This window comes from Calonectris borealis, chromosome 3 (assembly GCF_964195595.1).
Source record: "Calonectris borealis chromosome 3, bCalBor7.hap1.2, whole genome shotgun sequence".
NCBI lineage: Eukaryota > Metazoa > Chordata > Aves > Procellariiformes > Procellariidae > Calonectris > Calonectris borealis.
In genome coordinates this window covers 80,785,521-80,811,708 of record NC_134314.1, presented here as the reverse complement: position 1 = coordinate 80,811,708, position 26,188 = coordinate 80,785,521, and the positions used below count along the sequence as shown (strand labels likewise).

Below are 26,188 nucleotides of genomic sequence, written 5' to 3'. Positions count from 1 at the left end.
AATCTACAGTAACTTCAATGCAATTGATGCATTCTATTGGATTCCAGCTGGGTTAACTGAGATCAGCATCTCAGGAAATGGAAATATTCAGCAGTGAAGAGCTATGCTATTTTAAGAAAATTGAAAAGGGAGACTTTCAGGATTTTTAGTAGATAGACTTATTGAATCTGCACATTCACCCAAGTCAGTAGATTGTATTATTGTTAGCGTTTTTAAGGCACTGTCATTTCTAAACTACAGTTTCCCCTCCCAAATTATCCTTTTGTATGAGAGGAAGTATCACAACTTCAAAACAACATCGGAACTTCAAAAAACATACTGTGTTAAAGAAAAGGAGAAACTTCAACCAAAATGAAATGTAAACAAAATTAATGGTCTGACTTAAAGCCACAAAACCATAGAAACCCAGTAAAGTCTGAAAATCCAGCTTGACATTATGTCCCTCTCTCAAGCTTGTGTGCCTTTTACTCATCTGGATTTCTATTTTTTTTTTTATTCCTGCACAAAAGATAAGGGTACTTCTAATTAAAGAATGTTGTGTGAGCAAAATCACATTACTCATGATACGTTTCAAATTTTTCTACTTATTTTTCAAATTTCAGGTCTTGGTAATGAAAATTATATTACAGGAAAAACAGATAAATTCCCAGGTTAAATAAGAATACAAAAATCTTGAACTATATAAAGGATTATCCAAAGTTTATCCAGGCCTCACACACAGCAGAGCCTAAAGCAGAGCCTTCTTGCATGTGGCGCATACTTTTTAAATAAGAAAAAGATTTGCCCTTGAGGCAAATTAGCTGAGTGGTCTGGCACTGTCTCAATATGCTATCATGTCTTGCTCTCTTACATACCCAAGTCCCTTTCTTCCAGGTTGCTTAAAGCAGAGGCAAGACTAGCTTTATGAACAGCTAGCTTATCCACTGTCTAAGGCACTGGTGTCCAAAGTGGGGTGCATGTACCCTAGGAGGGGCCACAGGACAATCAATTGGAGTGCAGGAAGAAAATAATTTTTGTACTATTAATAAATAAAATTTAAAAATTAAAATTGTGTTTATTTCATCTTTATTTCATCCTTTTTTAATTTCTATACTTGGGTATGTTTTACAATGTACTTAATATATTAGTACAGTAGTACATCTATATAATTTATAAATAAATACACAACTATTAAGGGTGCGTGCTGAAAAATATTTTACTGATTATTAAAAACTAGTGAAATGCTTGAAAATACCTTCACCCATAGACCCGGCCTGAAAAAATACAGTGTCAGGAACTGATATTTCTTCAGCTTGGCTGAATTTGACCTATTACCCCTCATGATTTTAGGAAAATATAGGGGCACCTACACCTCATTCCATCATACTATAGGTTTAGCTTAACTAGCCTTCATGGTATACCCTTTTAAATGTTATTGATCAACTTGTGTAGAAAACTGAATTTCTGTTTAACACATGAGTTATCCAAAAGTCTGAAATAAACCATTCAAGACTCTCTACAGAACATGTCGGTTCATCACAGGGCTTCCATTTCACCGTATAACACAGAGGAGAACAAAAAGTCAAAAAATGAACGTTTGAAAACTCTGACTGTGAGAAAAGTAAAAAACCCTTCTGTTTCCCCAGTATGTGACATTCTCTAGACTCCTTTTTGGGTTCATTTTCATCATCTTGGAATAACTAGTTTCTGAGAAGGATCAAAACCACAACTAACCTCAGAAAAATGCTTTAGCTTTAAAAAAAGGCTAGAAATCTAATGGGAAGAATTATTATTATATAACTTCCAGCCCAATCTAACAGATACAGGTGGCTTGGATCGTTCTTACAAACATTAGATTAGCCTTCAATTTCAGATGCTTTGTATTAAGTTACCCTTAGGATGTGAGGATATATTCTCAGCTTGGTTTAAATCAGTGGAATTTTGCCATAGACTCCAAGGGGCCCTTACCTTCTACAATTTTGCCTTAACAAGGTATCAGTGTTTGCCAAAAACTGAATCTTGATTTATTTGCAAATTATTGCTAAAAATATTTGGCTTAACATGTAATGGGTTCAAATTTTCAGGTGGTATAAATCAACGTAGCTGCAGAACTATGCCAATTTAATCCACCTAAGGATGTACAAGTGGGTTTTATCCTATTTAAGATCATTCATAGTAGTAAAGTAATTGTTTTAAAATCTTCCTGGTTTTACATGGCAGGCAGTCACAGTGGTTTCACCCAGGACTACTGCTTTTTTGTGGGTATAAGCTGCAAATCAAGCAAACCCATCCTTTCAAAAATGTATTATTCCTCAAAAGTAAGTACACAATTAACCTACATTTTTTATTCAGTCCTGGCACCACTGAGCAATCAGATGCTGTATTTAAATTTAGACAACACAAATGTAAATGCCTTTGCAACGCTGCTTACAATAGAGAAACTTTCAGTAACAGTGGTTCATTTCTGCTAAAAAGTTGATTCATATTAGCCATTTGTGCAATTTTACATGTTACTTTTTAACAACCAGCCACACCTGTGCAAGATCCTCTTTCAACCAAAAAACTATCTAAAGTAAACTCAATTCATTTTTACTTAAGGTAATGGTTGTACGATAAGAGAGAAATTTGCCAGTTGAGGACTTGGGCATTTAATAGACTACTTGAGAGAGAGAAAAGAGAAAGCCTTAAGAGAGAGGAAAAAAAAATAAACACCTTAACACAACTGCGACTGTGAAGTAACCTCTTCCCCTTGTTAATTCTATAGACATGTACTTACTCCATGCTGCTGCAGAGTATTTAAGAAATGTTAGGAAATTTTGGTATTTGCCTTATTTTAAAATAATATAAAGCATTTGGAAGTCAAAGATTAAGCAACATAAGATATGCGAGAGCAAATCCATGTCATACATAATAATTTATTATAATTATGAGCTCACATTGATGTAGTCGTTTGTTGGACTAAAGCTTACATGATGCAAAATACTATAAAGTAGAAAAAGAAAATCAAAACACCATCGCTTAACTTAATGTAAATGAATTTATCAGGTAGGATTTTACAGCATGGAAAATTCTTGTTAATTGTTTCACTGGAAAAGTATCTTGACTTTGGATAAATCTTTATTACTGTACTGTATAAAAGCACTACCATTTTGGGTAAGAAATAGATGTGTGAAAGCTTAAAACCCTTCACCTGCTCATCTTCCCTCTAAGGTTCCAGCTAGCAAATGCTTCTTCAAAATTTTTAGCAAAAGGTAGGAATGACCAGCAAGTGATATCTTTTAGTGCAAAACTTGTTTCTTCAGTTTCCACTCTGTTATACACGCTCTTCTGAGTGCAAGTTCTCTTCAGTCAGAAAAAACACACACGAAATCAAGTAATTATCCCACTCTGTAACTATGCAAGCGCTGCTTGAAATAAATTGTTGAAGATGGCCAACTTTCCATTGGTTTCCATGGAGTAAGGATTGTAAAATATCATAGAATAGTTTGGGTTGGAAGGGACCTTTAAAGGTCATCTAGTCCAACCCCTCTGCCATGGGCAGGGACATCTTCAACTAGATCAGGTTGCTCAGAGCCCCGTCCAACCTGACCTTGAATGTTTCCAGGGACGGGGCACCTGCCACCTCTCTGGGCAACCTGTTCCAGTGTTTCACCACCCTCATCGTAAAAAATTTCTTCCTTATATCTAGTCTGAATCTACCCTCTTTCTGTTTAAAACCATTCCCCCTTGTCTTGTCACAACAGGCCCTGCTAAAAAGTCTGTCCTCGTCTTTTCTATAAACCCCCTTTAAGTATTGAAAGGTGGCAATAAGGTCCAAAATATCCCAATTTATCCCTGAAATACCTGCTAACTTCCCTGAAGTTACAACAGCAGTAAGTAATTTTGGTAAGCAAGTACTGACTGACGAAATGATGGATAAACATCATCAATCTGACTGAAAACAGAGGTGTATTGGCAACTAAGTTTCACATATCTGAGGATTTCTGTGGCACATATGATTCTTTGTGAACTCTCTGAGCAGCTAAACTGCAAAACTGCAAGTCAGGCATGCTCCCTCCCTTTTTTGTGAAGGAAGAGAAATGGAGACAATTTGGTAAGAGCTGTGAAATTCATGCTCCAAGGTGAATTTTTACTGCAAATCAGCTTTTCATCTCTTAGTATATACACAGGTTCAGTATCTTAAGTGATAAGCCATAATGTGGAGTACCTCACTCATTTGACCTTGTCTCCCACTGTCTCATTCATAAAGTGATGAAGATCTACCTAAAAAACTAACCAGATTTTCTGCCCCATTACTAGTTCTTTAGAAGGCCTCACTGCTTTAGTAGTTGGAAACCACTTTACAGCTCCCAGGTGAAACTCATTCAGGGTAGTTCACACCTATTTTTCTTGTGCCAAAAATTGTCACGGAAGAAAACAGTTTCTCTTCCTCATGGTCTCAGAGGAACAATATCACCTCTAGACCTCGTCTTGTTTGTCTAAATGAAGCAAATGCTAGCTGCCTTCTCTTTGAAAGTAGCTGCTTTCCCTGATACGTTAGTGCTAGCTCACTTCTCCTGTGTATCCGTTTTCCTGAACACAGATGACCAGAATTGTACCCATGGTTCTAGATAAAATCCAGAAAAAATAATAGGGCTATCTAAAGTGGCATGAATGTTTCCTTGTCTGCCTTGTCTGTCCTGTTCCTGTCTGTCTGTCCAATCATACCTAGCTAGATATGCCATTTTTACAGCCACAGTAATTGGGTGGTTTACAGTTAATCCTATGATTGACTTTTTTTCGATGTAGAACACAACATATAATTATATATGGTATAATGACATATCATTCATATTTCTGACTTCTTTCTTTTATTATACCTTGTAATTAAATTTGTTTCATGCCAGAGAGTATTAATGTGTGCTTCATTAAATATGCATTTCAACACTGATGGGCATGTTTAGTTCAGAATTATTGTCTAGATGTTTCTCTGGGTGGCTAAACTGAAATATTTTCATGACACAGAAAAATCTGCCCACATTATTTGCTTGTTTCTGGCTCTTTACAATAGCTGACAGTGATTCATAATTCCCTCATAACGTGCAATATCACTAAACCTGCTACACTCAAGTTATTCAAACATATTAAAAGGACATTTCAAAAATGAAGCAAGACTACTGACTTCTCTGTAGCTCAACTATCCAGAGATAAGATTTCTCACATGCTTATAAAAAGTGTGAAAAAATGAAAAATTTAATAAACACCAAGGTTTGTTCCTACAAGAGAGAAGAATAAAATAATATTATTCTGAGGTAAACTGACAAGGTTTCTCTTGGAAAAAAGTAAGTAGATGATACATCTTTTAGACTGATTTGAAGATAGAGGTCAATTTCCCATGGATTTTGCTAGAACAAGGATTATGAGGTACAGGCCAAGTTATTCCAGACATATTTGCTGACTTCTCTGGTATGACAACAGTAAGGAATAATTCCAGTAAGTAAATGTGACTGCCTTTAAACTACTGCGAAAAATGAGCCTTATTTTCTCTGACAACATCCCAGGACACATATTTACATACATTGTTCCAAAGTCAAAGACTTCAGTCAGTGGCAAATCAATATAGCGATACCTAAAAGATACATTGTTTTGATACAGGATAAGAAATGGCTTTCTAACTTATTGCAGTGAATAAACAAAGCATTGGAATGCATGAAACCAAATTTATCTATTTCACTGACCTTGAAGTTGGCGTCCTTTGTACAAATCCTTTGTTTTGGTTGGGTGAGCTCTGGCACCGTTATCACACTTAGGTTGTTCATACCTAAAGAATGAACAGGGAGAGAATAAAACCAGCCAAGGTTAATTTGATTTAGAACTAATTTATTTCCAATTTTGTAGTCCAAATTAAACTTGCACCTTCTTTTATTCAGGGAATGTTTGTTTTTCATTCAGAAGGGGCAATGCAAATTCATCTGCCTATTTTCCACTTACCTCAAAGGAGCCAGCACATCTTTATTCTCCTGGGGATGATACCAAACTAGAAAATTAATATCGATTCCAAAGCCCATTCTACAGGGAGGAAAACTGAGGAAGGAGAAAACTGTGGGGAATTGCTATAAAGTAATTCATAATAAAAAATAATTTTGAAAAAACACCAAAAAACCACAAAACCAAAACCAAAGTCAGAGTCTCCTCCCACCTACCAAATCAAAAAGCCATAAACAATATGACAAATTCTGACATCTGACACAGTATTCATGTTGGGAAACACCAGAGAAGCAATTTCAAAATCACAGCAAGGCAGGAACTGTAGTTAGTTACTACTGCAGCTCTGTGCTACTGTATCCTCTCCAAAAAAAATGTTAGTTTACATAAGAGGGGCTAACCATGAACAGCTAACATTTTAAACAAGAGCAGAGAACTGATAGGGTTTCCAGAAGGAAGGGAATTGGGCTGGAACAGCTTGAAATGGATCGGGAAAAAGCTTGAATCTCCATCTGCTACTGGAATATTCTGGTTCCTCTATGCTTTCTGAGTTTACTTAAAGCCACTTTGTTAGTCCAGCTGGTAAGAAGAAACTCTGTGCTATTTGTACTTCCAACAAACATTGACTTATGCAACATTTCTAGCCATATCTTTTATGCAAGACTAGGAGGCATGGGAGCATCTGCTGCTGAATCTGTTGTTTTTTCTTACAATCCCACTATCGACGCATGGTGGCTTTTTACTCAGCTTGACAGAATTTCTTTCTGAGAAATTTTACTTTTTCATTCTCCTAAAGTAGCTTGAAGCTGCAGAATTTAGTGTGTAGCATTTCAGAGAAAGTTTCAATTCTCAGTTAAAAACACTTAGTAATATGACTCGTGTCCACACACAAGCGTTTGCACATACATACCTGTTCACTGAATCTAGGTTCTTTCATAATTTATATAACTGCTCATATTTCTTTGAAATTCTCCTATTCTAGAGTTCCACAAAATGACATTTACTGAATAGCATACTAAAATGTCTAATTAAAACATACTAATCCAAATTTTTGGAAGAAAATATTCTTTCTAAAAGCATGAAATGATGGCTATGTCCTGGGTCCAGGCCAGACTGCCCCTAAGAAAAACACCTAAGTATTCTGACCTTAATTACCAGGCAGAATGAAAAAAAAAAAAAATCTTTTTTTCCTTGGAGTGCTTGATTTATTTCCACATCATCTAATGAAACTGCCCAGTGGCCCATCAAATTTTGGCTGCTGCAAGAAGGTATAGTGTTGTTTCATGGACATTGGAGAGCTACAGGCACTTTTTTCCCCTAAAGAATGGCAGGAATAGAAGCTGCTTTGAATGAATGGGCTGGATTCAGATACCTGATGGATGACCACTTCAATCAGCCAAGAAAAAAGTGAGCAATACTCACTAATGCAGTATCTGGCAACAAGCCTGGTTCCCGATTAATCTGATACCTGACTCTGCATCCCCCTCGTCTTCTTCCGTTATTGTTACTGTTCTGTGCCTACACTTTCTTTTTTTTCCTCTACTCTTCTACCTTTTTGACTTATATTTTTGTTATATACACGTGTAGTTCATCATATACAAACTAAATCTATTAAAGCCCAATAGGTGTTAAAATGCTATAATGTGAAAAGTCCATGTTTAACTCTTTAAAGCAAGTGAAGAAAGATGAAATGAATCATTAGAAGTTTACCACACAGGCACAGCCACGCTAAGAACTGATAAGAAAAACACACTTGCCTCAGTTTTGATGGGGAAAGAGTGGGAAAGGGATAGCATGTCAGAATGGAGCACTGTCAGGTTAAAAATAATGTAGTCAAAAGACATCCCAAGTTACTCTTTTGAATTTTAAAAAGGAAAGAATCCCTAGCAGTGCATATGTACCTAAAGTCATCAAGAGCTTATGAAGGCTGCTTTATAGCTCTGAGCAGTCTGCTGGGAAGCACCGAGATTTACTGAGGTGTACAAAGCAGTGGAGGCTGGAGAGTTTCACAGGAATTCTACAGCATGGGCGCCTCATGAAACAGCTGATTTACGTTCTTTTTTAAGTTTAGAGAATCTTGTGCAAGTGGATTGGGCATTACTTTGTCCATGATCCTGGTTGCTAAAAAGTTGCATCTGAGAACACGGACTTATGGCCCTGCTGAGCAAAAAGGCTGAGAGTCACGCTATGTTGTCCAGGAGGCACTGGGAGCCAGCTGGTAAGGACCATATTGACAGATTTTCAAGGGAATGGTTTTGTACCCTTTAAATGCATTACCTCTAGTCAAATGGATGTTTCCTCGAGGCTTTCATAAAAGCCAGCTTTATACCACAACTTTGCCTATTTCTTCTGAGTTTTACTGTCTTAAATGTCCTAGAGTGGTGCTTCATTCACATATCTTTATTTTAAATTATATGTTTTTTTCTGGGATACCTTCACTGACAAATGATTTATCTTTGCTTCAGATGACAGGACATTAGAAGGTCAATGAGTATTAATAACTTCCCTTCATTTTGGTGGTCTAATTTAATGGGACTACTATTTATTGTGGTATTCAGAGCCTGATGATATGACAAATTTCATCCTCATGAATGTATTCAAAACAAACAACATGCAAAATGCTAAGCTGTTCTGGCAACAGCTTCCCAGATCTGTCTACCCTTTCACTTTTGTCCCCTAGTGATTCGATCCAGATTTGCAGAAGAGAATCCAGGATGCAATGCATCCATCTTGCTACCAGTATTACTAATGCTATAGGTTCCTGCAGTAGAGTTTTAACAGCTACTTTTCTAATTTGTATTTCGCAGTGGAAAGCTGGAAGATAGCATACACTATTTTGCATGAGTCCCTGGTTCTTTAAACTAGGAAAGACTCAGATGTTCACCCTTTCCCTTCTATAAGAAAGAATTAAAAAATGACAACTGCATATTACTCATCATATTCTGATCCCCTATTACTTCCCCCTCTTAGGGGGAAAAAAGTTTAATTTTATCAATACAGACTAAAAAAAAAAATTAAAATGAAGAAATAATTAATGGGATTCCGACCCACCTAAATCTTTCCCAGAAATGAGGTCTAGACACTCTTCTTAAACTCCAGACAGTAACCCCACCTGCTTGTTTACCAGGACTGTAGATTCCTAAATACACCAGTCATTCTTTATTTAGTATGAAACTCCTAAAATTGAGTACTCTACTTACCCATCTGTGCTCAGAAATGTCCTCTCTGGGAATATTACAAAATATCATTTCCTCGGAGTTCATTGAGAACTCCTCGTAAGTTCAGCAAAGCTGAACAAATTAAAAATGGTCAAGACCACAGCAGTTGATCTTTTAAGTATTAGTCATCAGGCAGAGTGCTCATCGAGCAAAAGGAAGATTTATGTCTAAATCATATATGTGAGATTGAATCCAACTTGCCAGCCTTCCAACTTCGGAGACAGGCAGCCCAGTGAAAGAACTCTCTGCCACCTCTTCTCCCAAGCTGAGTTACTGCGTAGTTGCAGAACACAAGAATCCAGCAGACCAAAGAGAAAAAAAAGAAGATGAAGACTGATTCTAGATCCATAGATGATTCATCAAGGTGTTGGGAACACCCAGAATTCCAGCTGGTGTGACAGTAGAAGCCAAAATCTCATGCACTGCATGCACACTATAAATATGAATAGGAAAGCGAGCTGGTTGATTTTCAAGGATCACCACCTCCAGTTTCATGAATGGTTCATCCCGATGTGCAGGATGTAGCAGGAAGCCTGCACGGATGAACAAGGAGCACCTAACAAAATTCAGACATAAAAAGGAAGCATACAAGAGGTGGAAGCAGGGTCAGGTAATACAGGAGGAATATGCAGACACTGTCCAAGTGTGCAGGGATGGCGTTAGGAAAGCTAAAGCCCTCTGGAGCTAAATCTGGTAAGGTGCATGAGGGACAACAAGAAGGGCTTCTTACACGCATATCAGCAGCAAAAAGACTAGAGAAAATGTGGGCCTGCTGCTGGGTGGGACAGGGGACCTTGTGACAAGGACATGGAGAAGGCAGAAGTACTCAATGCCTTCTTCTCCTTCGCCTTTACTTGTAAAACCAATCTGTAGGAAACCCAGGTCCCTGAGACTACTAGTAAAGTCTGTGGAGGAGACTCAGTGGAGGAGGATCAAGTCAGGGATTGTTTGAACAAACTGGACATACACAAAACCATGGGACTTCATGGGATGCACCCACAAGTGCTGAGGGAGCTGGCTCATGGCATTGCGAGGCCACTCTCAATAATATTTGAAAGGTCATGGTGACTGGGGGAGGTTCCTCGGGACTGGAAGAAAGCAAATGTCACTTCTATCTTCAAGAAGGGCAAGGAGGAGCCGAATAACAAGCCAGTCAGCCTTACCTCAATTCCCGGGAAGGTGATGAAGCAAATCCTCCTAGAAGCTATTTCAAAACATATGAAGGACAAGAAGGTGATTGGGAGTAATCAGCACGGATTTATGAAGAAGAAATCATGCTTGGCCAAGCCTGCAGCCTTCTATGATGAAATGATTTGCTCAGTGGATGAACAGACAGCAGCAGATACTGTTTATCTTAATTTTAGCACGGCTTTTGACACTGTCTCTGATTACATTCTCATAGACAAACTGATGAAGTATGGGTTAGATAAATGAACAATAAGGCATGTTGAAAACCAGCTGAACTGCCAGTCTCAATGAGTTGTGATCAGCAGCAAAAATTCCAGCTGGAAGCCAGTCACCAGTGGAGTGCCCCAAAGTTCAATACTACAGCCAATATTGTTTAACCTCTTCATTAATGACCAGGATGCTGGGACAGAGAACAACTTTAGCAAGTTTGCAGATGATGATACAAAATCGGGAGGAGTGGCTGATACACCAGAGGGTTGTGCTGCCATTCAGAGAGACTTCAACAGGCTGGAGAAATGGGCTGGCAGGAATCTCATGAAGTTCAAAAAAAGGCAAATGCAAAACTCCCACACCCGGGGAAGATTAACCCAGCACCAGCATGGGATGGGGACCAACCAGCTGGAAAGCAACTTTGCAGCAAGGGTCTGGGATTTCTGATGGACACTAAGCTAAGTATGAGGCAGCAACATGCCCTTGCAGCAAAGAAGGCCAACAGTCTCCCGGGCTGCATTAGGAAGAGTATTGCCAGCAGGTCAAGGGAGGTGATCCTTCCCCTCTCCTTCACACTGGTGAGACATATCTGGAGTGCTGGGTCCAGTTCTGTGCTCCCCAAACAAGAGAGACATGGACATACTGGAGTGGGTCTAGCAAAAGTCAATGAATATGATTAAGGGACTGGAGCATTTGACATAGTAAGGAAAGAGTGAGAGAACTGGGACTGTTCAGCCTGGGGAAGAAAAGGCTCAGGGAGGATCTTATTGATGTCTATAAATTTCAAAAGGGGGGAAAATAAAGAAAACAGAGTCAGACTCTTCTCAGTGATGTCCAGTGACAGAAAAAGAGGCAATGGGCACAAAATGAAATACAGGAAATTCCATTTAAATGTAAGAAAAAACTTTTTTTCTTTTTTTAACTGTGGTGGTGATCAAACACTAGAACAGGCTGCCCAGAGAGGCTGTGGACTCTCCATACTTGGAGATATTCAAAGCCCAACTGGACATAGTCCTGAGCAATCTACTTTAGCTGACCTTGCTTTTAGTAGAGGGGCGGGACTAGAGAATCTCCAGAGGTCCCTGCCAATCTCAATTATTCTGCAATACTATAATAAAATAATGCTCATAGAGAAGAACTACAAAAAAAGCAGCAGAAGTCCTATTGCCTGACAAGCCCAAGAAGATGATTGGGACTCAATTTAGAGAATAGGAACTAAGGCTCCATAAAATGATTTAAACTATAATCCAAAGAAGTATTAGCACTAAAACCAAGAAACTGAACAAACCTAGGGGTGGAGAACAGAGGAAGAGCAGAAAAGGGAGTCTCTGGAATCTCTAGAGGACATCTCTAGGTCCTCACACAACATGTGTACTGATCCTACAGTTTCTGGACCAAATTTGGACTATTTTGTTTTGGCAGTTTATGGATCTCAACTTGCCAGAAACAGCAGATCAACAATAACTTTAAGTCATGCTCACTTCAGCTGGTACTGTAATTGGCATGGTCTAGACTATGGTATAAACAGCTATCAGTAAATCAGCACTTGAAGAATATGTGAAAATAACTCCTCAATAATATAACACTTTGCAGCAAGTGGCTTATAATGTTTTTTCACAAACCTTATGCAAATGATAAAAAATGATTTGGCTTAAGCTTGAAAGGATTTATGATTGCATCAAGATACCCATACTGCCTGTCAGCTTTATATGAGCTTCTATAGCATTCCTTCAAGGGCCAAACCTCAATAACCAGCCTAAATAACATCTTTTGGAACCTGATACTTGCCTCTCCTACATCTGCTCTATGTGGCTAACAACATTTTACCATGTATCCGGCTCAGCTGAGATGACTGAACTCCAAGCTTCTATTAATAACACACTAAAATGATATTTCCTCTCCATGGGTTCCCAAGCAGTTGTTCCGTCAAAGCCAGTCATATGAAATAGTTGAGGAGGTTGCTGGAAAAATAACTGAACATTTCTGAGGTTGGACGTGGTTTCTGTCATAGGCCATCTTACTTGGTTCTTCTATGTTCAGGCTAAGGAGTTTCCTCTGGGCTTATTCATTATCTGCTCCAAGCCTTGGCTTCCCAGCACAAAATAGAAAGTAAAAAAGAGGACTGGGGGAGCAAACTGCTGTGACATTGCAGTGAAACAGTCTTTGGCCATCTGGCCTTAACTTTTGATGGCTCTTAGAAATATTTCACTTCATCTTCATAGTGGAAGAAACCTATATGATATAATTCCACCAGCAATAGAAATCTACAAGCTAGTACATGCAGACTAAGGCATCTTCTCACTACAACTTTTGAGCACTGAACATGTATTCCCTTACCTTGTTGATGTACCAGGGATGGGACGTCCTGTGTCCACCAGAACACACCAGCAGTAGCCTGTGGAAGGATGGCACTGCACTGGTTTGTAGAGGCCACCCTGAGCACACTCTGGAATAAACACATTGTCTTTCTGGGGCTGTTTAGCTTCCTCCAGGGCTGACTGAAGTTCTTGATCACATGATGATGCTTTTGGAAGGAAAAGAAAACACACTAAAGAAGCTATACAGAAAGGGCCTACTAGATTTATCAAACAGTTTTTATATCTTTCTTTGATTGCATATACGGATTGTATTTGAAGAGGCTTCCTACAGCTCAAATACCAGCTACATTGATTTATGCTGTACACTGTTAGGAACTTTAGTTTCCTTTTCATGCAGCTGTTTCGTAATACAGTCCTAATAGTATCCTGACACCCCCTTTCCTATACTAGATATAGTCTATGGATAACCAAATACTTTCTCTGCCACCTTAAAAAAATTCTCACCCACTCCAGAGTCCCTAAACTACTGATTCTTTTCAGAGGGAACAGTAAAAATCCAACTTCTTAGGATTCCTTATATGAATTATTCATCTAGATATTAATTTAGATGTTTATATTCTGCTCTTTCTTTCCAGTTTTGGAACAACCTCTTAATACATTGAAAATTCTTCCACTTTCTTTTCTGGTGATTCTGGTATTGGTGATGTATCATTTGCTCCGGAGACCAAAGACCCACAAGAAAAAGTGATACATTTTTATCTCTGCATTAACAATATGTCCCACATATCTTCTGGATGTGAGAAAAGCTTACACGTCTACACATTCCTAGCCTTTACGTGAAACTATGAACCAGGGGGCAAAGAGCAGAAACCCCAAGGGCCTGAGAATGCCAGTCAGTTCACACCAATCAGTAAAAAACCACCTCTGCTGAGGATTTTTGATCACTACTAAGCTGGTATATGTGGCACTGCAGAGAGAATAAATGAGACAGACTATTTACTCAAGCCATTATTTCTCCAGGAACTTTAAAGTCAGTCTCCTATCATGTGAAATTTAGATGGTTAATAAAACAGCTTCTGCATAATTCTCAAACTAATCCAGTGAACAAAAATTAAATATTTGAAAAACAAGAATGTTGATAACAATAAGCACTCTACAAACACACAAATTACTGACAGGACTATTTCAAGTTACTAGAATTTCAGTCAATAAAAGATTCTCTTCAGTTAAAGAAAAGTCATTTTAAAGTTACAAAAAAAACCTCTGTGGGTAATATTTGTTCTTCTTTCAAGTCAGTTAAAGACTAGTGACACACTTATCCTCTGAATCTGTAGCAGGATTTACTTGATTTTTCACAGTTCAACCCACAGAAGAACAATTCGAATCCTGACTGGATTTTCTAGTGCATTTGTTATGAGTTTCAGCTTCAGTCTAATCTCATTTCGTCTTATCCACAGGGTTCAGAAAATGCTTTGCAAATTGTAGGCAAAAACTGACAGAAAGTCACTAGTTATGTCCACAATGCTACCGCTCCTTTCCAGCTTCTTGCAAATGCAGATGACCAAAATCAGTAAAACTTCTGTTGCAGGGGAAAAGGTAGCAGGAAGTTAAACACCTTCATACTTTAAATGGCACACAATTACATCTATACAATGGCCTGGTTTCCAAAACAGTGTATTTTGTTCCAATCCATCGAAAAGGTTTAAAACCAAGCATATCACTTGCTAACTTGATTACAAGGCACAGAAGGAGTGTTTTTTCAGTTCTTTGGTTGATTTTTTTTTCTCCCCCTTTTTTGTTTCATATGGTATTTGAGCAGAACAGCTAGATAAATTGATTGATTTTGCATGGTTTTGTCTTGGTGTACCCACTGACATAATCAGAAATGGAATAGCTCTCAAAGCACCAGTGCTTAGATAATAAACTGTACTTAGAGAATCAATGTAGTGAGGACAGAAAGGTTCCTTTGAAAAAGGGAACTAGCTAATTATTTGCGTGTTAAAACCTTCACAGAAATAGCTATGGTTTCACAAATTAGAAATCCATCACCAACATCCTCCTAGAGTAGCCAAAATAAATCTTTCCCTCAGTGAATCTGGATTATGATGATTATCAAGTTACAAGGTACAACAACCCTGGAAAACACATCACTTAGCTTAGTTGTTCACTTTTTATGTTTTGTATATAATCAAGCAAAAATGAGCAAATGGAGTGAAGCAGCTGCAGTGAGAGGGAGGAAACCATTAGTCCTTTTTAAACTCCACTAAATTCTTTTCTCATTCATACTGATAAACTTTGGGACCATTCCATTAGCTACTGTGACCTTCTCTCGTTTTACATCCTTGTAACTAGCAGCATAATCTGGCAGATGTGCAAGTATTATTACTTCTCGCAAACCCAGAGAAGCAATACATTTTCATGCGCTCAGCTTTGTTTAGAAAATACATTGGCATATAGGGACTACATAGTCAGGTCATCCAGATGGATAAAATGTAACAGCACAGAGAGGTTGTGATGGAGAATTCCCAGTGCAGATACGGACTGTTTCAGCTGTGAGCCTAAGCTACACCATCTAATTTCTGGGCAGCTCTATTTGCCACTGTTGGAAACAACCAGCAAAGGATTGCACTGCTGTCTCAAAACCACTGGAGTCACGGGCCAGTGCAGTCACCTGCGTTGTGGTGATTTAGGAGCAGGTGTTACAGACCTAGATAAATGGTCTTTACTCCCCTGAGTGACTTGCCAAGGCAAGGTTTTCCACAAGCTGCTGCTCAAGCTAGAAATTTGTCTCTTGTGCACTAGGTCAGGTATGTTCTGGTCCTTTTTCTCCCTTATGTCTGGTTTTATGCCTCAGAGGTACAGAGAAGCAGTATTAATGAAGAGATGTCCAAGAAGGGTTGCAGATGTAGCTTATGGCTTTAGGAGGAAGAGTCAGGAGACTGGTGGAACTTAACCTTTCAAGTGAGAATGGAAACAGGACAGCCAGTGACAGTAATCAAAGGAAGGTTTAAAGATAAAAAGGAATGTTCTTAACGGCAAAAGTATGAAAAATAGACAAAAAAACATGATTCATACCAAACGCTAAGGTAAAAGACCTGTAACTGGGAGGACTTTAGTGAGGAAAAAATCTGCCTTTGAAGAACAAGCATCAGCAGCAAAGGCCTTCAAAACAAAAAACTATATATAAAAGAAATTATGGTATTTTCAGGAAGGACTTTCCCCTTCTTGGAACCTTTAATTTCTTACTCTTCCCCTACAGATGGGAAATTGTAACAAGAAGAGGAGTTTATTATTAGTTGTAAATTAGTTGTCAGGTAATGTGTAGATTATTTTTAGCAAATTGGAAAAAATATAAATCAGTGTGATGGACATCATGTCTGTCAGTTGAATGAGCCTTATCACATATCTGCTGAACCCAGTTCATTCATTTTATTCACCAAAAGTGCAGAATACTTTATTATTTCCCTTCCTTTCATAAAGGCTAATGAGCTATCAGGCAATATGCTTAGTGACGGCCCAAAAGCGTCATTTCTGCAGAGTCCAATGCTTTTGTACAGTTTTGACATGAACATTTGTTCCACCATTACTACTTCATTGTTTGCTTTCCCCACTAGAACACTGTTCCTAAATAAAGCAAATGAAAACTGCTCTAAAGTGCTTACCTATAATCCTGCCTGCTTTTCCCAGAACCAGAATATTAGTCCTCTGTGTAATTTCCTCTCTGAGGGAACCATTCATTCCCTTTCAAACTTTTCTTTCAATTATTTACAACAGGAGTACTGGAAAGATGAAATTATAGCCTGTGATGACTAAGAGCTCTTATCACAGAGCTACCGTACTGCTGCAAATAATTGCCTCTGTAATGTCAGAAGAGTCATGGTTAACAAACGTTCATTTGCCAGGAGAACCAGTGATAAATGTCATTAACTTAGAAAATTCCTGACAGTTTGTCCAAACAATCTGACAACAACTATGATCTGGAACCATAACAGATGGATGCCAGAAGTTCATAAAGAGAACAGTACATAAAAAGATCTATGCCACAATAAAAGTAGGATAAATACCTTAATCATCAAAATACATCAAACTTTCTACGGAATGTGTTACTACAATAACATTCCTTCTGGGAAGAGAAAAGCACTGACACTCCAGCTTCATCTTTTCAGGGAATATGCTTACACTGTTATTCTTTCACTTAGTTCCTTCAGTTTTGTCTTGCTGGAAAAAAGAGATGCTTTTCCAAGCATCTTAGTTCAATAAAGTAGACAGACATGGCTGAAAAATCCTTTGCACAGACTACCATGTTAGCCAGCCACACTGTAGCTCAGTTGGGATCCTTCATCTCAGGTGAAGAAACTTCCTGCAGTTTCTACCCAAAAGTATATTTTATTCCAGGTTCATAAGCATTAGGGATTCAACACACAAGTTTCAATCATGTAAGGAAATAGGTATATTTTGCCCAGTTTTACAACAAGAGCCTTGTACCACCTAATGACCACCTATTTACTCTGAAAAGGAATTTTTGAATGAGAATGAATTTAAGAACCTGCTTTAAATGTAACGTGTGTTGCTCTTCCTATGTCACATTGCTATTCCATTTCTTCCCTTTTTAATTAAATGTTAGTTACTAAATACACTTTTCCTGTTCTGGTTCAAGATGTCTTCATAGTCCATTACAAATAACCAGCTGAAAAGCTGCATCTTCTGTCAATGCAAAAGATACTCCAGCTAACGACAAACTCCATGGATAAGTTTCATGTTTTGTATAAAATCTTGAGTAAGTTCTTGTTGCTAATGATGAATTCTCCCTAAAGAAACAGGCTGCATTTCAATGAATCAAGTTAATTTACATGAACAGAAAAATACCTCAATAGTAGCAGGGTAAAACACTTATTATAAAGTGTTATATTATATGTTTATAATTTATTTATTATAAATAAATCCACATTTATGAAAGACTGCATTTATTCATCTCTGATGGGTTACTTAAACTGTTAATTAATGTTTACTAGGGGATGTCCTGGAGGAGAAAAGAGGTGGCTTTTCTGGAAAAGTCATCCTGAACAAACCGTGTAACTATGCGTCTGTCTGTAGCATATCTAAAATACCAAGCACCGTATTATGTAAGTTATGATAATCATCTTGTTAGTCTTGTAACAGGAGATGTTTTAGCCCCTTGTTTCAGAAAATCTGGCAGTTGGTGTGCTGCGTCGTATCACAGCTTCTCCCAACCTGTGGAATTTTCATGATTACAAATTTTTTTTTTTTTGCTTAAATGTGAATTGATGTATTTATGTCTAAATTTCAGTGTGTTCTGCAGAAACAAGTTGCCAAATCTGCAGAAAATTACAAAGGCGTCTGTATGCTACTTTAACATTTCCTGCCACTATACAAACATTTCCTTTCAATTTCCTCAACCCCACAATGTGTATATGACAAACAGAATCCATTCCAAGAAATGCTGTTTTCAGTTGGTTCCTTCTCCCCCCTTTTCTCATTACCATAATGGGCCATGAAAGGACAATTTAGACAGCCTGGTTTCCACAGTAAAGGGATCTTTTATTAGGGGTTGAAGCTCAATGTCCTCTATAGAAAGCAGGTAACAAGAAACCTGTGAACAAAAATACTCCGAAAATTGATACGCATGCTCTGGAGGAGTGCGGTGTAACATTAGAGACAGTTAATATTGCAGTTCTCCCATGTTTCTGAGAGGATATATAGACAGAATATATTCATGTTCAAATTTCAGTAAAAAGAGACTTAAATTGTATGACAATTTCTCCTAGTTAAAATGTTATGCAAATCACCTCTCTGTCCTAGTAAATTAAGCCTAATTTAGGAACCCCTTCATAACACTTCAAATATTGGTTTCCACAAGTTCTGTGCCAGTTTATTTCAAAACCATAATAATTAGGATGGATAAATAGTCATCCTAATGCCACCCATGCAACCCTCCAACAAATTCACATCTCACGGGGATAAGAATTTTATCCATTTGCTTAGGATGAACCCTCCTTGAACCAGTGAAGTTAATAGGCCCCGAGGAAACTGATTGCAATGTGTTTTTTGTATTTTCAACTAGTTTTCATAGTCTTCAAATTTCATTGAATGGATTTCTACTTGCATTACACCAAATTGTATTTCCACATATGACCAAAATGTTCACTTCAGAAAGGCAGTGGGAAGTGGGATGATTTCTATTCAAGCTATGCTCTCCCTGCGGAAGAATTTACGTTGACTGGATGGCAAAATGATCCATTACAGCAGTGGCCCTGTTATTCCTAACTCCAGCAAACATGTACCTTCAAGGTAAACTAGCAGGTTCTTTACCTGTCACTGACCAATTTCATCACCCAGAATCCATCATATCTGTTCCTGCTATAAACGCAGCTTCCAAGGAAGCTAATATAAAAAAAAAAAAATTCCATAAATTATTTCATTCTAATGAAGGAGGGGTGTAACTCCACAGCTTCATATTCTTTCAGGGTTTCTAGCCTGTGTTTAGACCTTCTCTAGCATGACAGATTCCTTCTCTGAAGAGGTAGGTGAGGTGGTATAATGCGGTTTAAGATGCCAACCTCATACCCTTTACGTACACAATTTTCTCATCCCTTATGGCCAGAGTATGGGCATCTCACACTAATCTTTCCTAAGAAGCCCTGTTCTTACAAGAATTTGCCTGCCTTCCCTCTCTTGACCATTTCAAATAAATTCATCTCTCACAGAAATCAAGCATAGCTCAATGCTACAAACAAATGCAGGAACAACTTTGCTCCTTCTACTAGCTTCTTATAAAGACTATTCATAAACCTAAATCAAACAAAGAGTATTTCTGTGGCCCAGTCTTCCCCCAGTAGAAATCCATGGAAAAATAACCACTAAATTCAATGGACAATGCATCAGTCCTCAGCTGAATATATTCACATGCAAGTATGTTTCCAATTAAGCATAATATTTGCTTATGGACCAAGTACTGATTGTAAGGAATAGGTAACATTAATAAACACTCAACCTTAGTCCCAACATCTAGATGGCAACCAAAACCTAAGACTAAATTACAGTATTAAAACTCATCTGGCGCCACATGTTTTGATTTACATTAGGTTCAGATACGCATCAGCATGAGGGTTCTCAAGGCCTGGAGAAAGCTGGCAACATTCCTACCCATACTTATTCTTGTTTGCGAAAACTTGTGGGAACCAAATATTTCAGGCCCCTTGTGTGCATTTGCAGAGTAGTCTCAATGTACAGCTGATCACTATTTTGCACTTTTGGAGCTTGGGTAGATGATTGCGGCTAAACACAAAGCTCATGGCTTCAACACAGCCCTAAAGATTAATTTATGTACTTTATTCCACTGAACAAAGCAGGATAAATCATAGACAGATGCTCTCATTTATCTATGTGGTTTCATATGCAAAGACACTGCAATACACAAGGAGAATCATCTGGAAATGCACTGAGCCCATTGAAACAAAGATCCAGAACACAGAGACCACCAGCTCCCATTTAGCTTTACCTGAAAAGAACATGGCCACAGCCAATCCAATCTACCTCTATACACCAGGATTTTCTCAGCTTCTACCCTGGGTTTGAGTAGCCAAGTGACACTAGGTCAAATCAACATTTCTGCAAGACACAAATTCGGGTTCTACCAATAGGCGAAAGTTTGGGGACCATTAAGACAAAGATCTCAGATGAAAATAGGATGACTTGCTCTTTAACCAAAGTCCAAACCCACTTGACTACTGGATTTTTTAAAAGAGTTTCTGGTTTAGGGGAGGTTTTGCACATCCCTCTGCAATTCATTATTTTTCTTAGAATTTGAAATACCGGGAGTACTGTAAGAAAGATTGTAAACACAACACTGTAAAAGAAAAAGAACTGTTTTGCCACAAAAGCCTGCTATTTTAGCAGTTTGTTTGCTTATTTGTTTAATTTTTAGCCCAACTTCTTGGTTAAAGAGATGAGAAATGTTATGTAAGTATTCACATTTCTCCTCTCGCAGAACTATAACTTATTTAAATTACTCAATTATTCATTTACAATCCTTTTTCTCCTTCACTGAGTTCTCACACTGCCATTGTAAAGATTATAAGGGATCAAACTAGCATCTGGTTTTAAACAAAACGTAATTCTAAATTTTGCCATTCTTATTTAGATTGAATAAACCAGTAGTATGAGATCTGTCCACTGACTTGATGAAAACTCACAGAGAAGTCAGTCTTCACTTACAAGCGTGACAGAATCTGGCTCTAAATGTTTAAGAATTAGCATTTGCTCCTCCTGTAGATAACTAACATATCTATAATCTAATTTAGATTATAAATCTGAGTTATTTCAAAGATGCATTTTGCCTTAGAGCCAAAATGTGTATCCTGAACATCCTGAGTCAAACATTTATTATACCATCTATGAAATGTGAGAAAGTAGTGAACCAAGAGTAGCACATTTTTGTTAAATCTTTAACAGCAGTGTGTGAAAATGATAGCAAGCCTTTACAAAGTAGATTGCATTAGCCAGACTTGATCCAAGGACTGTTTACACCCTACCCTCTACACTGGATCTTTGAATGCAAGCTTAACACAAATCAAAAATCCTTTTAAGCCAGCTGGTCAATCACACAGCATCAGGCTTCACAAGGGGAGTGAAAAATCTTCTGGTCTTCTGAGGAGATGAGGTCGCTCAACCCCTTTTGCTCAATGAGTTGAGGACATTCACTCAATTACAAGGCTGAACAAGGATGTATTATCATCTGCAGGTACTCTTGCTTGACTTTGTTAACTTGGCTCCCCTAAACTGAGAGAGGATACTACGCAAAAGACTGCCCCGTCCTGCAAGGATACAACTGAAAGCAGTTATTTGCCAAATGGGATGAAAACTGGTTTCCCTACATAACAGGAAGCGTCGGTTCCTATCATTGCTAGGTATGGCTGCCTCACCCTGTCAAAGCAGAGCAGAACCATAGCGTTCAAACTTCAAAACCAACCAAACAAAAAAACTACTACCCAAAATTACAGCAAATAAAAATCACTGACTTTTCCCAAACACAGTGGCTAGCTGGCCAGTTTGCTATAGCAATCTAAAGGCTCATTCATTAAACAAAATTGCGCAAAGCTACCATTCTTGCTTTATGAGTATATTGACCAGCAAATGTTAGTCTTCTGCCAGTGGAAAAATCTCTCATTTTTAAAGAAATGTTTGAAGTGAAAATAAAGCTGGTTCACTTTTTCCACAGAGCTGTGAAAATGAAAGTCTTTGCCAGGTAAGCTGAGGGTAAGTATTTGTTTGAATAGCTCTACTAAAAATTACGAAACAAAATGTACAAGCCGGGGTGCCTAAATTCATACTTTGGCACTTTAAAAAGCCAGCCAGCTTACAGGAATGTTTATCAACCAAGTGCTTCCCCTCAGTGAAACAGGAGTTGTTTCTGTTCACCATTTGGGAAACTGAGATACTTACATCACTGCCTGGATATGACTTTGGATACCTGACCTTAGGAACCCAAGTAATTTTAATTTCAGAGGTGTACAGTGGCATCTCTGGCTGCAGTTTGTGCCACGTTCCTGCCATTGGTCCACACTGCTAATGCTGTTGGCACCATGCAGTATTTTCCAGCTTTATTGCTTAACTCCTGCCTGAGGTGGCTGCACTCCGTCTACACTTCATTTTCTAAGTATCAGCTCGTTTCCAACCACCTTACAGACAGCTCCCCTGGATATATACTTACTCAAGATGTAAACAAGATTAACATAAGAATCAAGCAATTTTTTTAATTCACATATTTGTTTCATTTTTTTTTCATAATTCATGTAATTGTTGCATAATTCATGCATTTGTTTCATTACACCATCTACTGTGGCTGTGGTGCTTGTGACATGGGCTGCATGGTCAGTCCACAAAACGGCAATCTCAATCCCCTGCGTTGGCATGTGAGACAGAAATTGCTTCCCCGTGCCCTGCCAGGACACCTGATTGCTCGGGTGAGCCCTGGGAAAGCACAAGCAAAGTAGGTATTGCCATGCTCTGCCATGGTTTCTCCACAGAAGGAGCGTAATTCTAGCCTGAGTTAGACTTCCCTAGGTTCCCCACTCACAGGGGTTGCCCTGTGCAGGCACCCCCTGCAACCTGCTCACATACTCCTCAGCCCATCCATGTGTGTCCCACAGAGTGTCTCACTTCAGCGGTGCTGGTGGAAGGCTCAGTGATAAAGTGTACTGGGACTTTTGATCGCTATATCCCCTCAGATTCCACTGTAATAATCTCAGACCCCAGGGACATGAACACTGGCTACTGTTGCAGAAGCCAGCAGGAGCCAGGAGGACTTCTGACTGGTTTATGGGAACGTGATCCAAGGTGCATAGTTAAAAAATATGCATATATATTAAAAAATAAGAGAATGTTATTTTGCATTTAGGTAGTTCTCCTTTACATGTCTCAGAGTACAAAATGGTCAATATAATATGCACCTCTGTCTAGCTCATAGCAGACTAGGTGGGTATCACAAACCAGTAAGGATTTGGCCCTCTGACACTGAGCAGGAATAAAGAGATTAAACAGGCTGTTGAAACAGAAACTCTCCTTTCTTCCTCAGTGCTTCAGGGAGTGTTACTTTGACAGCCATAACGCAAAAGTTTATGCTACCATTGATCCCGTTGCCTCTTCCGTGGCTAAGCAGAATGATTCCACCTCCAGGGCTCTCAGATATGTACCCTTCAAATCTACTTGATTTAAAAACTCCCAACATTTAAAAATTGTACTAATGCTGAGAATATAATTGCACCCTTAAAAGCTAATTAATGACAGATTAATTAAAAACTGCCCACTTTTATACTGACTTGCTTTTCTTCATCTTGTCAAAGAGAAGGCAGGAAGGAGGTGGAAAACGAGCATGCATATTATTGCTCTGTCTCTAATTACAAGAACTGTGTTGTGCAATGAAAAGTCTTTTAACAGAGCAAGAAGCAAATTCTGTAAAGTGCCATCATCTGTTGAGTCACACTGCTCCCGGAATGCATTAATTCTTGTCCTCAGTACGAGATTCGACAAATAATGTGAACATGAACCCTGGTCAAAAGGTAACTGCACTGCTTTAACCCTGCACACATCCGAAGGCCCATCTTAGATTAAATGCTGTACAGGTCTTTCGCCCTTGGCACAATATATCCAAAACACACTATTTATATAGCATGTAAGAAGTCAGTATTCGTAACAGGAGAGGTACAGGATTCAGATAGAAGACTGTTTACTGATTTTGGCCAAGTTTTGTGTGCAATAAAGAGGATGAGCCAAAGAAGAGTAAAAGCCAATAAGAATATTCTAATACTATTTCTTTCAGCTCCAACAACTTTTTAATATAGTTTTATGTAGCTCTTTCTTTTTTTTCTCTCTTTTCTCATATGGCCATGGTTAAACAGCTCAGCTTGTGCTTTGGTTTCAAGAGCAAAGCCAAATCTTTGGCTTGGCTCTACCTTCAAACTTTGGAGAAAAACAAGGGCAATGTGAATTAAAAATAAAAATGCTAATTCCACTCCACTTTCATCTCTGTTTTCAAATAGAAATAATTCTCTGAAGCATAGATAATGCTAAATATGGTGACAGTGAAACATCCCTATGCTTTTGAAGGATGGAAAACCCCCTACCATAATGAAAATCCCAGGCCACAATTCCTGCTCCTGTAAACTGGAACCGTGCCACTGTACACAGTAGGGATCACCAACAGAAAAGTCAGTCCCTAACATACCCAGAAAAATTTTAAAGGCTTCTTAGATGACGCATAGTAGCAAAGTCAAAGACTTTTTGAACCAGTAAAATTAGAATTGTAAACTGTGACTAAAGATCCTTAATCCTCTACAACCCAGTGTCATATGGTTACTTTAAGTGCTCAGAAGATTATTAGTTTTAAGTGTTTAACGTACCACACAAATGACCTGTATCAATGAAAAAAGCCTCGCATAAATACTTCCCAACAATCCATTGTGTGTGAGAGTAAAGAACAGGTTTCAGAAAGTGTTATTTTTTGAAGTGTTTGCTTAGCACATTTCCCACAAACATTTTTAACCCTTTCAGACCTGCTCCCATCCTGTCTCCCCACACACACATGTACATCTACCTCAGGCCTCATTTATTTTGAAGCTCTCTACAACAAACAGAGAAAATCCAAAGGACTGTTTTTGGCAGAACTGTTCAAATAAACCAGATTCTAAATATTTAACTTTTCCAGATAACCAGCATCACAGGAAACAGCAATGTTGGCATTCAGTCACCTAATAAGGAAACGTTTTTATTATAGCTCATGTGAAGAAATTTCTCTTGTTCTTTCTACATATTATACATTGTATGCTTTGTTTTCTTTTTAATTTGGGAAGATTAAAGGTTGTTTGATGGTTTGAAAATAACGCAAAAGGAAGCTCAGTGCATGATGCTCCCAGAGGCTGTGAAGCTGTTGCAACCAGAGCTGTTGCTGATTAAATCTGTCTATTGTTATAAAGCATTCTGGGTCAAACCAATCAACCACTGGCATAATTAATGAAGTCCACACGGGCCTTTAGTGGGACTTGTTTTCATCAATCAGGAGGAACAAACACAGGCTAAAGTAGAGTGGAAAAGCCTGTGTATTTACAAACCTGCTTGCCTTGGGTCACGCTTATGAATAACTACAGAACAGTCCCATAGCGACTACCATTGATTACTAGAAATTTTGCCTCATACATGTAGGTTCATTTACATAAGGATAACATGGAGGTGAAGACACAGCCTCTCTCTTGCACCAAAGCCACGGGCATCCTCTTTTCGCTTTTGTTCTACATATATATTTATTGCAACCATGCAATGGCAGGTACAGTTCGCAGAAAGGAGGGGAGGAATCTTTGAAGTTGTCAATCAGTTGCAAGGAAAAAGGGTGAAAATCCAATGTCGTGATTTACATGCCTGAAACAAAGAAACCAACAAACAAAACAAAAAGGCAGGAAGTCTAGATGCAAAATTGAAACTGAGAGAAAAGGGTTAGCTTGTGTCTTTTCATTTAGAGAAATGCAACTATTTCTACTGGTCAGTACAACATATTTTTCTTCATTTCCACCTCCTATACTACATAAGTCTGTAAAGCTCCTTGTTGTATTCAATAGTCCTGTACTAGAGACACTATCTCAGCCATCTCTCTGCTGAAACTTTTGCTTCTGCTTGCATTGATCTGTCCAGACTGCAGCAGCCCTCCCAGAAGCAGAGCCAGGGTTAGAGCCCTGGAGTTCCTGGCTAGCTGCCCCAAATGTAAGCAATGAAACCACGCTGTCTCTCTGCACTAGCTGACGT

At 38.4% G+C, this 26,188-nt stretch overlaps 1 protein-coding gene across 1 annotated transcript in view; it reads right to left on the bottom strand.

Moving 5' to 3' along the window:
- SMOC2 (SPARC related modular calcium binding 2) overlaps positions 1 to 26,188 on the bottom strand; it is a 150,511-nt gene that overhangs the window by 33,544 nt on the left and 90,779 nt on the right. The window contains exons 8-9 of the mRNA XM_075147915.1: positions 12,897 to 13,083; positions 5,697 to 5,779 (exon numbers count right to left, since the gene is read on the bottom strand). Coding sequence (XP_075004016.1) covers positions 5,697 to 5,779; positions 12,897 to 13,083 — 270 coding nt within the window. The remainder of the gene's footprint in view (positions 1 to 5,696; positions 5,780 to 12,896; positions 13,084 to 26,188) is intronic.